Source organism: Cyclopterus lumpus, chromosome 15 (assembly GCF_009769545.1).
Source record: "Cyclopterus lumpus isolate fCycLum1 chromosome 15, fCycLum1.pri, whole genome shotgun sequence".
NCBI classification, from domain to species: Eukaryota; Metazoa; Chordata; class Actinopteri; order Perciformes; family Cyclopteridae; genus Cyclopterus; species Cyclopterus lumpus.
This window is the reverse complement of record NC_046980.1, coordinates 16,004,748-16,019,257: the sequence shown is the minus strand read 5'-3', so window position 1 is coordinate 16,019,257 and position 14,510 is coordinate 16,004,748. Positions and strand designations below refer to the sequence as shown.

Here is a 14,510-nt window from a genome sequence, read left to right as displayed (position 1 = left end):
CTATTGCCTTCTGACAACACCATGCCACATGTCAAGTTCTTTCAACAGTGACTTTCACTCACTCATGAAGCTATGAGCAGTGAAGCACACAGGCAGCAGTATTTGTATGCACAGTGTCTACCAAACCGGGAATGGAAGCCTGTAGCACCTTCAGAGAGTCTACTTGGTAACCTGCTTCTGTAGTGCTCTTCTCACACAGATGGTCGGGACGTTTGACTGACTGTACTTTTCCTATCATTCCCCTGATTGTGTTTGTTTGTCTCCTTCATGATGTAGGTTTTTTTTTTTTTTTTTTTTTTTTTAAACCAACAAGTGGTTGTACCTTACAGATACTATTGTACCGGTATTTAACCTACAATCTCTTGTCACATTTCAACTCTACTCAGAGCTCCATTCTGGTTATATCACAACTTCTGAAGACAAACGGCTGCACAAGTGAGGATTTAGGTGTCGAGATGTGGCTTCACTTTGACATTAAAGATTGATTTTCTGTAAAAAAGAAAAAATCCTGATGTGAATGGACGCTGTAAAAGAACAACTAAAGCGGGTCAATATTTTTCATAGACACTATTCAGAAACAGATATTAGATAATACATATGGATGGACAGTAAATATATGTTAATATTATATGTAATGTAATCTGAAGGAATATTGTTTGGTTTAGATCAATTATGACCAACAGCACACAGAGATACTTATGACAACAAACTTTAAAATGTTGCACTACATTTTTAACCATTGCCCACTAGATTTTTAAGTGATTTACATAATTATGCCAGCACATAAACACTTATGTGGTTTTAATTCTTACTCACTTACGTAACCCAAACGTCTTAAGAATACTTAAAACATTAAACACATTATTGAAGAGAAACACTGATTTGGGGTTTCATCAGGAGAAAGGGGGCATTCACACAAAGCTTGAAGGAGCTGGACAGAAAGCAGTCAGTTTTCAAAGCTGCTGCACCTGGCTTCCTTTTAGAAAAAGCGGCGAGCTTCTCCAAGTTGAAAAACCATTCAGTATTGTGGAGAGATTGTAGTGCTTTTTTATAAACCAATTATTGAGAACGAAGAAGTGGAGTTTCATGCTAAACAGGCAAAAACAGGCAGTAGCAGCTGAAGATCGAGCATATAGTTATTCTGATCAGAAAGAATCTGCACGATCACACGCTGGTGCTGCTGTTAGAGTTTCTGATGTATGAATTTGAGGTTAACAGGAGCAATATTTGCTGAAGGAAGCAGATATTACAGCTGGTAGTTACGGAAAAAATGTGCATGATGCGGACATGCTTTTACAAAACCTGCGGAACATGCAGTTGTGGCAGCATCCTTTCTGAAAGAGGCTCCCTCAGCTTTACAAGAGCAGGTTACTATAAGAACACAATCATTCAGTGGTGGTTTTGAGTCACGTCTGTACCTGGCGTTTGTGTCCGAGCTGGGCAGCCTCAGTCGGGTGGTTAAACCGGAATATGGTTCCTTTTCCGAGCTGTGTGATGGCCCCTAAAGGGAATCAAAGAGGTACAGCATATAACCAACTAACTTTCCTGCTTAAACTTTACCAGTTGGTGTAAATGCTGCAGCAAGCATTGATGTATGTATACAGTGTGAGAAAGCCTGACAGAGGCCATATGTGATCTGTTCCAAGTCAGATGCAATTGACAGTAAGGGTGCTGAAAGTCTGCCACCAGGTAACCTTTGGAAGCATGGCACACTATCTATAATCCATACAAAAGGTGAGGAGCATGAGACTTTGGCCAACTACCTATCATTGTGGGATTCCAGTGACTCTGCACTGAACTTTGGAAAAGTTCTCCAACATTTTTCTCTGCTGAGGTAAAGTGAATGAATTGCCATGAAAAACACAATCCCCAATGTGATGGCAGAGACCTAGACCAGGGGGATAATTTAGCAGAGAAAATGGTCCAAGGAAACTTGAGAAGTTGTAAATTGAATTGAATTGATATTAGGGTTTATATAGCAGACTCATGCTCATATGGCCAAATTCACAGATCTTCAAGGTTTGCTCTTCATTCCCCTTCTCCTCTCAGCACAGCAAATACTAATCTTGCTACTACTAATGACTTCTGACGAGTGACAAAGCACCTGAGAGAGCAGCCCGTGATGGATTCCAGCTGCTGTTGGACTGAAAATCACTATCATTTGTTCAAGAAAATAGCTTCAGATGCAGCCGTTTCTGAAGGGGATATTGGATAAATTGTAATGGCTATAAAAGAGACTGGCGTAGCCTGGCTCTGCACAGCCTGGTTCTGTGTGCAGTTATCTCTGGAAAGCAAACCAGTGTGGATGAGGAGGTAGTAAGCGGTGAAAGCTCCCAGCCCCAGCAAGCAGGGTCTGCTCAGTGGGGCAGGAGTTTTGGATCCGCTTGGCTCTGTCCTTTGAAAGGTTAATGCTCTGGCCCACTTCAAACCTGTCGGCCCTATCAACTCCATCTGCCAATTAAATGGAGGGCCTGGGGCTTTGTCTGGAGCTTTGTCTGAGGTCCCTCGCCCTTCAAATGTTTAGTAAGAGAAATGGCATCTGCCCTGTGGAGAGCCGTGTTCACAATCCACTCAGGCCCAGAGCACGCTGCCGTGGGGGTGCCAGGGACAAAGTGGATTTCATTTGCAGATGTGATGCAGTGATCTCATACAACTGCATTCCAAATGGATATGTGTTATTGCCTCCCACTGGCTAAATAATTGGAAATCCGAGAGAGAAATCCTCATTATTACAGACATGCATTGCCCCCCCTACCCAAATGTTCATTAAAGAATATCAAAAGTATATTAAGCTTTGCAGAAATGCTTACCCTGAGTCAGCTGGCAGGGATCAGTTACCAAGGAACCATTGACTGAACACAGTGCTCCATCCTGAGGGATCAGAGTGACGGTCCCAGCACGGTTCTCAAGCACACAATGTTCACTGAGGAGCCCAGGCCCATGAAGTACTAAAGTACAATTAAATATGAAAGCATAAAAAGAAATGCTGCTTATATTTCCAGTCTGATGCATAATACAGCAGCTGGTAATTTAGTGCAGTAACCTTGACTCACCAATATCCTGACTGCATGATGCTTCGTCACTCCCAATCAGGGTTCTGCCCTCCTACAGGGAAGATTAAAAAGGTCACAATACAATATGCAAGCTGTTGTTTGCCCATTAACAAAGGCATTGGACCTTGGCTGGTAATGATTTTAGACAAATAGAGTAATTTGTGCATTATATGAAGTTCAAATTGTCTATTCACTTTCAAATAATACAGGACTATTCCAGTGCTGAGCAGGTCTTCATCAATGCCTATCAGATGCGGTAACTGGCAGCCCAGGACCACTCCACTACCCTCCTTCCTCAGAGCCACAGTCTCCTCCTATGGAGAATATAGAGAAAATATACCGTGAGGGGGGGGGGGGGGGGGGAAGCTCATCCACTAGCCTGTAGCTGGAATGGCACACAATATAAAATAAAACTGCTGACAGACATTTAATGGCAACGAGCAGAAAACTGAATTCTTTATGACTGCTCTTCCTTGCCTGAAGGCCAAGCAGAACAGCAGTGTTCCAACCATGTGTCGCAATGTAGCGGTAGAGTGGCTATCGGCAGGAGAGACACCATAAATCATTCAGATTATCGTGGTGAGAGTCAAACTGTACATTGTGTTCAGCGAGCGAAACAGACGCAGTGCTGCCGTCACACACACACACACACACACACACACACACACACACACACACACACACACACACACACACGGTGTATACCGTGCACCATTTCCTTTATTGATACACAGCTATCAACATTGTATGTTAGTTAAAACACTCGTTAGCTTGTCAAGTATACATCAACTGTAGATAGCAGCAACAAACCGATCTGTCTTTTACAGTGCATCTCATCGGAGTATTGCATGGAAGGTCAAACTAAAGTGAATTCCCGAAGTGGAAAGCATGTCATGGCTTAAAGCATTTATTTTCCATAAATAGAGCATTATTTGTTGAGGAAAGAACTGTAGTAAAATGAGACATTTTAAGGAGCATTTCATGGGGACATTTCCATTTTCCCCACATAAAACATAGCATGCATTTGCATCATGTCCAGATCTCAGAAGCAAATGAAAAACACTTAAATGTTCATATTTCACAGAGACAAATGATTAATACATAATTAATGTGACACAAAGTAACATTACAGTTGCATTACAACTACTATCACACAGAAATTAATGTCCGCATGGGGGGAAAAAATCCCTCCTGCTTGTCCAGAAATCCTTGATAAATATGTATTAAATGGCATTACAGCTGCACTCTACAGAAGTGCAATAGCAAGTAGAGAAATTGATTTAATCCTTGAAAGCCATTTCTAAACCACAGGACAGCTACACTTAAAACCTCTCATATGCTCCATACACGCTTCACTGCCTCCAACAATTGTTGCTGAGAAAATGTAAAAGCACAAGTCACACCAATTTACAGCATATGCGTCTGTCAAGGGCTGATATTCATTTACCAGGCTGCCGAATGAATGACTTTGTTTAGCAGGTCATTTGCCAATTATTCAACAACAAATAAAACGCTTGGCCTTGGATGACCAGCTGGGTACAAAAGACACACTGAATGAAGCCATAAACAGAAACTCTCGGAAAAGTGTTCCAAGGCCAGTAACCTTTTCCTCCCAGGGCAATGGCTGTGGTACAATAACCCAAAGTCTACCCAAGCATGAGTGGCCCTATCAGAAGTATTCCGCCGTTAAGCTGGTGGACTAATGCTTCACATTGCCATGGATTATCATAAGTACCTCCCCAAGAGGCAGAGCAGAAAATCTCACATATGGAGGATTCAGAGGCAACACTCTGCATAAACTAGTTACCCTCTCTTTCAACCTCCTACTCTCTTTCGTATAGATTGGACCGTGAAGTGAGAGACGTGTCCACCACCAGCACCACCTCAGTCATTGGCAGTTGTGAGATGGGAAAATCCTTTTTTTCTAATGAAGGAGGAGAAGCATCGACCTCAGCCCCAGTACTTAATTAAAAGGGATTCTTCACAGACTTCATTAGGTGGTGGTGAGGAGCAGCCTGGCAGATTAATGCACAGTGTCACTTCTTCCCACAACAGATGATCCTCTTAAGATGTGCACACAGACAGAGAAAGTTGTCTGTGTATGTGTGCTATGAGGGGAGGGGATTTGGGGGGGGGGGGGGGGGGGGGGTCTGTTTTCAGATTGATGCAGCTGGTGTACAAACTGTAATTAATTGTGGCCCAGACCAGCAGCCATGCTCAGGCAGCATTTAGACTCCCATTAAAAGCCATCATCTGTGGTTGGGCAGAATTTGAAATGGATTTTTCTCGACACTTTCGACAGTCCAGGTTCCCAACTTGGTTAATAAGCATTTCAAACCACTCCGTAGGCCAACCTGATTGCCCATCAGCCCCGTCAAGTGGAGCAACGTGCCAACAGAAAAGATAAGCAGGTACTGAATGCAAGCCAAAAAAGAAACTTCTGCATTCCAAATCCTTGAAAGACCTGTATTCATATCCCAGATGACTGCACTTTATGAAAATTCATGAATAAAGCATGAAGGGAAAGGCAATTACATGTCCAGTGTTCAAAAAGCCATGAAGCCTTTTGTTTGTAATGATTGGTTAAAGTCCACAATGGTAACTACAGAAAAGGAATTGGCTTCCCATCAACGATCCATTCTGTTTCTTACTCATCCCTTCATGTTATTTGTGTGTGCGCTCCATGTAAAAGAAGAATCTCAACCCAAGAGTTTTTGTTCCGGTTGTATTAGGCATGATTTGTGTAATTTGCTTGATATGCACTCCAGCCATCAGCCTGTCCAGATAGTTAAAAACTAGAGGGATTCAATCGTATAAAAGCACGTCCGGGCTCAAGTTCTCCTGCTACATGTCCCAATGCAACTCGTGTTGAAATTCCAGCACATAAAAATCATACAAAATATGAATTAGTTTTGTCATTAATTTGTTTTATCTTTGTGAATATCAACTGGACTGTTATTAGTTCAGCTGATTGTAAAAGGCCCCAGTAGGATATTTTAGTCCTTGTATGTATAATTGGCTCCCTCTAACACACATGTGCTTGCCATGTGGGTTTCAAACAAGGCCAGATAATAAATAATGTTCATGAATAAAAAATTAAATAATTTAATCTGGTTTGGAGCCCAGCTTTCCTGGCATGTGAAACATCAAAAAGCGAGCTGCTCATAAGAATATGTAAAAGGTCATGAAATGCTATAATGGCCAACTATGAGGTAAAGCGACATTAAACAGAGCCAGGCTCAGAGCATTCAAGGCTTACGTTGTGTTTTTGTGCTGATTGCAGCATGTTTGGGAAATATAAAGACCATGAGGATCAAAGAAACACTACCGTTCATGTTGTCTTACTGAAATTGAGGTTCCTCCCACCACTGTGTTACAAGTGGACCTGAAAGGGTGGCTGTGGAGCAGAACTCCACTCTTGAAGTAGAGCTGCTCACAAATATGTGTGTGTGTGTGTGTGTGTGTGTGTGTGTGTGTGTGTGTGTGTGTGTGTGTGTGTGTGTGTGTGTGTGTGTGTGTGTGTGTGTGTGTGTGTGTGTGTGTGTGTGTGTGTGTGTGTGTGTGTGTGAGAGAGAGAGTAAAAGGCTATATACCCCTGAAGTAGACCAACATTTCACTTTCCCCTCTTCCTGGCTTTTTTGTTCTCTCAATCTGTTGCTGTCTGTGTCTGGTAAGAGGCTGCACTGGAATCCATCTCATATTAATTACTTTCTCTTTCCCACATGCCCTGTAACCAATCTGGGAAGCTGACGATGAATAACTTTGCATTCTAAATCTGCTTTGAATACAGAATTCAAAATTCTGTTTACACCGCTCTTGGTCAACTCGTCTCCTTGAGGCAGAAATTCTCATCTAGCTCTCAGCAAAGGCATCAACTGAATTAAACACAAAATATAACAAACTTGAAGACTTTTCATTAAAAAATAAATTAAATAAAAATAAATAAAGAGAGCATGCACTGATGTATGTATAACACCATGCATGGATTATATCAGAACCATTCCATTACAAACAAGGCCATTTGTTACAAAAAGACAAATTACTTTAAATAAATTCACAAATGTGATTATGCTTGCGTTTGTAATGTATGTGTACTGAATTTTGAAATGGCCAACTTAAAACTGGTGCTTGATGTGCTTCGCTGCAGTAAACAGAGACACCACCTTTAACGTCTGTGCAGAATGCAAATGCATAGGAAGACAAATGTCAAATCCATAAAGTCATTCATCAAACACTTGCATCATAACAGGTGCTTCAACAGGAACGGGCACAGCTCTAAATGAGGCATATTCTTCAGATCTGCCAGTAAAGATGGAAGATGTTGCCTCAGAGTATAAAGCCATCACTGCTTGACCATGGAAACAGATCTACAACACCATATCCAATTAATATGCCGGATAGTCTGAGACAAAAGTGCCATATGTCAATAATTAAGACCTCTTAATTGGGAAAGGTGACAGCTGCTAATGAGTTCCAATACACCACCATGAGTAAAGGGCTGTCAAGCCACTAAATATCACCTGCTAACCACCATACAGAATCAGAATCTTAATTGTCCAACACGCATAGCCAACATTCATGTGCAGGGTAATCAAAATGCTTACACAATGTCTACTTAAATGTGTAGCTCTTCTCTGGTATTCTGGAGGATCATAGCTACAAGTCCGAAAAACCCAAATCGCTCAAAGACCAGATCGACACAACAGTTTAAACATGTGCAAAGTCTGCTGGAGACAATGTACTGCAAAACGTGTACAATGGAAACAAGGGGTCACAGCATAGTTCTCATGACTGGCACGCTTCACAGTTCAATGCATAATGCAACAGGGTCTTGGCTGAGTAAGACGAGTCCCAAACAGATGACATTTGGTGTTATTTGGGAGGTCGGGCACGAATTCAACAGAGGAAAAGTGGTCAGTGTAAACTATGGATTGGCACACCGTGAGATTTTTTTGTTACAGCTTTGGGTCTTGTAAAGGATGCTGCCACCCCATCCCAGCCTCAGAGAAACCATATTTGATTGAAAGAGAAGGCATGTCTGTTCAGTTTCTATTTGTCAGACTCCCAAACACACACACACACACACACTTCACAATAATTACAAGAACTCCGCTTTTGGATGCCATTTAAACCTAAATAGATGGAAAATTAAATTTAAATGTCAGGTTGACTCAAGTCTCATTAGCCGTTCCACTCCATGAAGTGGCTGTGGCCGTTTACAAGACTTACAGTGACACCAGCTGGTTGGAAGTCTTTACTGCAAGCAGCAGCATCTGTGATAGCTGTTGCTAGGAGTTTGCCACTTTGAGGATCGTTTGTGTTCAAATGAATAGAGCAAACCTTCAGACTATATACACTCAACGGCCTTCTACTTACTTGCTTGTTCTGCATCCAGCTTCCAATGGCATATTCTTTACCATATTCTTCACCAAAAGAGGAATTGCATTTTGGCCTCGAAATGAGATGAAATTACTAAATTGAAAATGTGGGTATAGAAAACAAGGCAGGCAACAGAATATAAGCAATAAGGGCACCTACCAAACTATCGTATGGCTACAAACAACTAACCTCCAAAGAATGTAACTGTGAAAAAGCGTATCTCGCAGCTTATTCTAAAATGTTCACCCAACTTTGTACTTGCCTCATCTGATAAAATGAAAGAGTTACACCAAATTGCATCCTGGGAATAAAGCAATTCATCAAGCAATTCTCTCCAGTTACTGTCTTGTAGTCCTCTAGCGTGTGTCCAAGAACCAAACACACACTACTGAGCGTTTGTGTAAAACTAACCGATGTTAAATTGGCCTTCGGATATTTGTGTAAAAGCTCACCTGGCCTCTTTATCAATGCATTGTGCTTAATCATACACGCAAGGGACAAAGAAGACGCAAGAGATATCACAATTATATGTTTAATAAGATAATCATTGCTGTACCTGCAAAATACTCTGAGTCTCGCCCCATTTGCTGGTCCACTCCTTGGTCAGTGCTAGGACCTGAGCGGGGGGAAAAAATAGCAGCTGTATTGTTTACAGAGGAATACATCAAAACTTCCCTACATTTTCCACAGAGAATGACTCACCCGTGTCTGATTCTGATGCAGCTCCTCCTCTACCTTCACAGAGGAAGATGGCTCCCCACGGGAAACCTGGAATAATAGTAAAAAGACAATGTAACCTTTGAATAAGAGACTGTCAAAATGCATATTGGATCCTTGATGTCTTTTTCTGCAAGCTTGAACATATACAGTACCTGATTGGCTTCCTCTAACAGCTGTCGGAGCCTGGTAACCTCTGCCTGCAGCTCTCTGATCACCTTCACGCTGCTGTCTTCGTTCACCGTGGGAGAGTTCACAATGTTTTTCGCTCGGCTGGCGTAGCGCAACGTGCTCAGGGTCTCCCCGTAGTTCACGTCAGCAGGAGAGATGGCTGCCATGAGAGGCCACCAGGGAGGAAAGCAAACAAGTTGATGAGCAGTGGCAAGATAAAATATGAAGAAAAAAAAGGATTATGTGGTTACTATTAACGTTATCATTTTCAAGAATAGGCTAGAACAAAAAGGGATGACACACTTTCTGGAAAAAGTCTGAACCGTCTTGGTGTCAGTAGAATTGAGTTACAGTACATACTTGCTATCATAGTAGTCAAAGAGTTTCCACCCAGGCTGTCCTTCAGTAGCCATGTCAGCACAGAGTCTCTGTAAGGAATGAAGGTCTGCTTCTTCTTTTTTGTTGACTGTCCTCCCACACTAAGATCAGCTGGGAGAAAACACTGACTCAGAGAAACTGGAGAGGTCCAGCAACATATGAAATGTTTGATCCTAAAGCTTCATAGAGTATGACTAGTTTGCACACAAAAAAAAACAGCATGTTTAATTTCAGCTATAATTTTATTAAGTCAATTATTCCTTTAAATTATTTCACTTTAACCAAACATCAACTTCTATAATTAAAATGCGAGAAACATAACCCATGTGCTGCTTTTTATTTTATTTTAAAGATTGAATAAAATGAATGTCCTATTATTGAGCTAACCAACACAATATCAGATAAAGATGTGGTGCCATGTCAGTCATGCAATAACTCGCCAATAATTTACCCAGAGCTGAGATCACAGTGCCCAGGCTGACCAGGGATTTGTTGATATTGGCGCCTTCCTTCAGCCTGGTGCCCGTGGAGAGCGTGGCATCCGCTCTCTCGCTGCCTGCCAGGTCCACCAGGTGAATCTTACTCAGAGTCTCGCGTGGCAACTCTGCATCAAACCATGCCTGTGGCATGGAGGAAAAGAATACCCATTACTGAGCCATCTCCGTCTAGTTCAAAAAGAGGCGACATCACAGAGGAACAGGCAGTCTCACAACAAGTGCTACTTAAGGTGGAAAAAATATAAAAGCCTTTGAAGAAAATCATCATTCCACAAAACAAATAAACAAGGCTAATTGGAGCTCTTGAGGGATGGTCTTTACCCAACTCCCAAAGACTTCGGAAACTTTAAAGAAAGGTTTTACTCAATCCTATCGGGCGACATGAGATATGGCAGCAAGGATACATTTAAGCACTGCAGCTCACCCGGGTGAAGCTGATGGTGAAGATGGCGTGGGAGCGGCTGCTGATGTCATTCATGGCTGTGCTGGCTGTGGTGCGGTTGGCATTGCCGAGAATGATCAGGTCCTCCATGTCACTGTGGTTGTGTACCAAGAGCTTGGACAGATCTACACACAAATTGTTGTCCGTATTAGATTGTCTGCATTGTATACAAGCTGAGATACATGGGATGGAAAATACAACCTTGTCTTACCCTCTACATAAGGCCCATCCCGGGGGTGCTCTCTCACTCTCAAGCCTCCATCTGTGGGTGTGGTTTTCTTCTTGAGAAGGTCCTGCACACGTTCATTATAGATCTCCAAATAGCTGATGCCGCAAATACAGAACCGCAAATGCAAAACTTGGTCCAAGCCTGCATGCTCACAAGGCCACAAAGGGCACAGATTAATGAAGGCTTTCAGCGTTGATATGTGAATGCCACATCGGCACAAAATGGGAACAAAACCAGTTGCTATTCACAGTCTGTGATGAAAACAGAAGCGCAGTAGGATTAAAGCCAAACTATTGTGCATGCATTGCTCTGCTTGCATTGGCAATGAATAAACAAATGCAAAGTAGGTTTCGGCAGAGCACTTCAATCAAGTGTGTGCAATATGCAAAAGAGGCTAGTCTGAGTAGCTGATTCAAAAACAATGCAAGGCTTGGAGCAATTAGGCTTTATGAGAGCGTGACAGTGATGGAACTGCAGAGACCATTTCCTGTGGATGGAGCCATTCAGGTTGTTTTCCGGCCCAGCGTTGAGAATCAAACGGATTACGATATTAGATGGTTTCTAAATGTCTAGACGCATAGCTGCCATTATTACAACAGCACCGGTAGGATTCTCAAGCCAGTAACATACTGTGTGATTCCAACCACCATCACTGCCTTAAGATTACACAATTACAATGAAGGGATGCATGTGCAGCTACCAACACATTAAGCTAGTCAACATTTCTAAAAAAAACAATTCCATGGTTGAATTAAACCCAAATAATGGGCCAACAGCCAAATATCTAAATAATGGTTTCACAGCAGTTTGATGGGCTTATATCATCCAGTTCATCTTCCAGGAGTAGAGCTGGGACATGTAATCATGAAACGGATATTGTGATGAGATTAGCTATCGTCTGGGATATTATTATGGAAATAAAGCCTTAATGTTGTCTTTATCTGGTTTTAAAAAGGACTGCATTACAGTTAGGTCATACCATTTTCTGAAGTTACATAACTGTTCTGGCTCAGTGAAATAAACAATGACATTACTGTCGTATTGAAGCGACAATGCTGATGATGCAACATTTCTATATGGCACGTGCACGTAATGTTACATCGCCCTTTCACATGTGTTGAGTACAAATGTTTTGAGTTGAACTTGTTTGCCCTCTAAATGGTAACAAAACAACATATTGGATCACGTGGATTCTTAATTTAACCAAGTCTCCTTGCCAACTCTACTAAATATAAAGAATGGACCCATCCTCTCTCTGCTGCTAGTTTCATGTCCTGAAATCCTTTGAAATGGCAATGGATGATGTGCATAAGAAGAAGCCCAGTACGATGGTCCCTTACCTGACCTCTGTGCGGAAGGACACAGCCTCGCTCTTCCCTCTACGAGAGATCTCGCAGAACAAGCCTTCACAGATCCGTGGAATTAAACCTTTATCATCCTGGAACATTAAAGAGGGGAACATTTTGCATTTAGAATTCTGAGAAAATAACAGTGTCCCACATAGTGCTACTTTTAAACTAATTTCCTTTTTCTTGTGGCGTTTTAATTTGTGTGTCTATACTATGCCATGACCACCACTCCGCACATGCAAAGACTGCTGAAAAACACAAACAGCAACTCATCTGATATTGAGTTACTGAAGCATAAAAGCAATTCCACTGAGCTGCATGGCCTCTTGTTTTAATTACAAAGTACCAGATAGTAAGCATTAAGAGCCATATATAATTATCTGGGATGTTGACGGCAGCTTCGCTGATGACCTTGCACAAGTCTCCTGGTAGACAAGCAGAAAGCTCACTGGTAATGTGAAATCTCCATTGCTGTGCAAGGTGAGAAGAGCAAAGCTGTGGGTTGCTGCCCTCATCACATTTTCTGATTAGTGGGGAGAAACATGGAGATAAATGGAAAGACGCCCGATGAAGGTGCTATCAGTCGTTTTTTAATGTGGTGAGGAGTCCATGCTGTGTGCACACTGGCTAAGCAGTATGGTATTCTGCCATGTATTCTGCTACAGCGTCGGGAATGTATGTCATATCCTGGGTGTCCCTGAAGACTGAGAGGCGACTTTACAGGACACGTTTGAGATGAAAGTTGGAAATACCCTGACTATCTCTCAAGATAAATACATTTAAAAAAGTCACTTCAACCTTCGTAAAAAAAGGGGAAATCTGAGAGAAGGCCTTACTGTATGACCCATCATGGTGTATGATTTTCCTGAGCCAGTTTGGCCGTAGGCAAACAGACAGGTATTGAAACCCTCAAACGCGGCTTTCAGGACATCAGACCCCAAGTCGTGAAAAATCTGAAGCGGCAGGAAAAAGGCCAGTGTTAAGGTCATTGTCCTCCCTCCACTTCAATACAATAAAAAGGTTACACAAAATGTTGGAACTGAGAAGAATAGTGATACCCTTTCCTGTGATATGAATGTGGGTCTTCCTTCGTCAGTTGAATCGTATGAGAAGTCATAAGAAAAGGTCTTGCCTCCATCCTTCAGCTGGTCCCCTCGAACAGGCTACAATTTCAAATGCACAGTCCACTCTTAATACAAACTCAAACCACTGCAGTGCAGTGTGTTTTATTTTGCGACAAAATACCTTGTGAATAGATGTAGAGTTCCCATTCATGTGAATTATCACCTTGGATGAAAACTGCTTTTCTCTGTGGAAAAGTGAACGTGAGCGTTAGAAGAGTTCCTTCGGGGGCGGAATAAAAGCAGTCATTCTGCCTACCTTTTGTTGAAAGGGCGGACTCGGACCGCTACTCGCAACGTAGCCATTATTAATCAAGTTCAGACGAAACACATCAAACGACAAGCCTGTGTTCTCCTCCCGTGAAACGAGTTCTGCCTTCCGCGTGAAGGCACCCGCGTGAACATCAATGCAGAAGTATTTCACGCCTAATTATCACACCTGGGGCCTGCAGTGCTCTTTCTCGATGCATTTCACAAACCAGCCACTGGGGTGTATTGACATGGCGACTCAATAAACTTCACTCATTCCCTTTTCTGTCGCGTGGTTCTTGGTTGATACGTTTGCTGCGTTAACTCTTTGCAGTCAGATAGTTTAGAAAAAAATACAGGAAGATGTCTGAGGTGTTGTCACTTTAATAACATGGATAAACAAGATATCTATCAACACAAATGGAAAGAGACTCGAGCAAACGTCACATTAAATTGTATTTTGAGTTTCTAATCAATAAACTCACCATAGGACATTGAAATCCACCGATACCTGATGTGCCACTGTATAACGCGAAAGAGTCGACAGGCTGCATTTAGTTACATACGGGAAAACCCGACAGCAGGACTTCATCACAGCGCCAAAGAGTGCGTGTCTTGGTCTTATCGGTCAAGTGTCAAAATCGATTTCGGACCGTCAAAAAATGACTTGAATGTTTAGAAAAGTTGTGTAAACTTGTGTACTGCATTGTAACATTTGAAAGCCTCCTTTAGTGTTGGGTATGTTGAGTTGTTACACTATTACTAAATGAAAGCGCTTGATTCAAAGTCTCATTCGAAATAATATGTTTAGTCAGTGATGTTTAAATTTCACCAAGCTGTTACAACCAAGTATTGACTAAAAAAGAGTGTTACAAATTATGTGAAATGGGAATAGTGTATTTTTATTATGATTTGTCGTCATCTT

The 14,510-nt window shown here is 41.9% G+C and overlaps 1 protein-coding gene across 1 annotated transcript in view; it reads right to left on the bottom strand.

Annotated features, from left to right (window-relative positions):
- Positions 1–14,278, bottom strand: part of kif16bb (kinesin family member 16Bb) — a 25,498-nt gene extending 11,220 nt beyond the window's left edge. Inside the window, exons 1-16 of the mRNA XM_034552855.1 lie at positions 14,071–14,278; positions 13,461–13,524; positions 13,274–13,378; positions 13,052–13,168; positions 12,207–12,304; positions 10,849–10,961; positions 10,620–10,762; positions 10,150–10,318; positions 9,681–9,809; positions 9,305–9,480; positions 9,135–9,200; positions 8,989–9,048; positions 3,248–3,367; positions 3,054–3,105; positions 2,811–2,948; positions 1,419–1,501 (exon numbers count right to left, since the gene is read on the bottom strand). Coding sequence (XP_034408746.1) covers positions 1,419–1,501; positions 2,811–2,948; positions 3,054–3,105; positions 3,248–3,367; positions 8,989–9,048; positions 9,135–9,200; positions 9,305–9,480; positions 9,681–9,809; positions 10,150–10,318; positions 10,620–10,762; positions 10,849–10,961; positions 12,207–12,304; positions 13,052–13,168; positions 13,274–13,378; positions 13,461–13,490 — 1,599 coding nt within the window. The 5' untranslated portion in view covers positions 13,491–13,524; positions 14,071–14,278. The remainder of the gene's footprint in view (positions 1–1,418; positions 1,502–2,810; positions 2,949–3,053; positions 3,106–3,247; positions 3,368–8,988; positions 9,049–9,134; positions 9,201–9,304; positions 9,481–9,680; positions 9,810–10,149; positions 10,319–10,619; positions 10,763–10,848; positions 10,962–12,206; positions 12,305–13,051; positions 13,169–13,273; positions 13,379–13,460; positions 13,525–14,070) is intronic.
- Between the last annotated feature and the right edge of the window lie 232 nt (positions 14,279–14,510).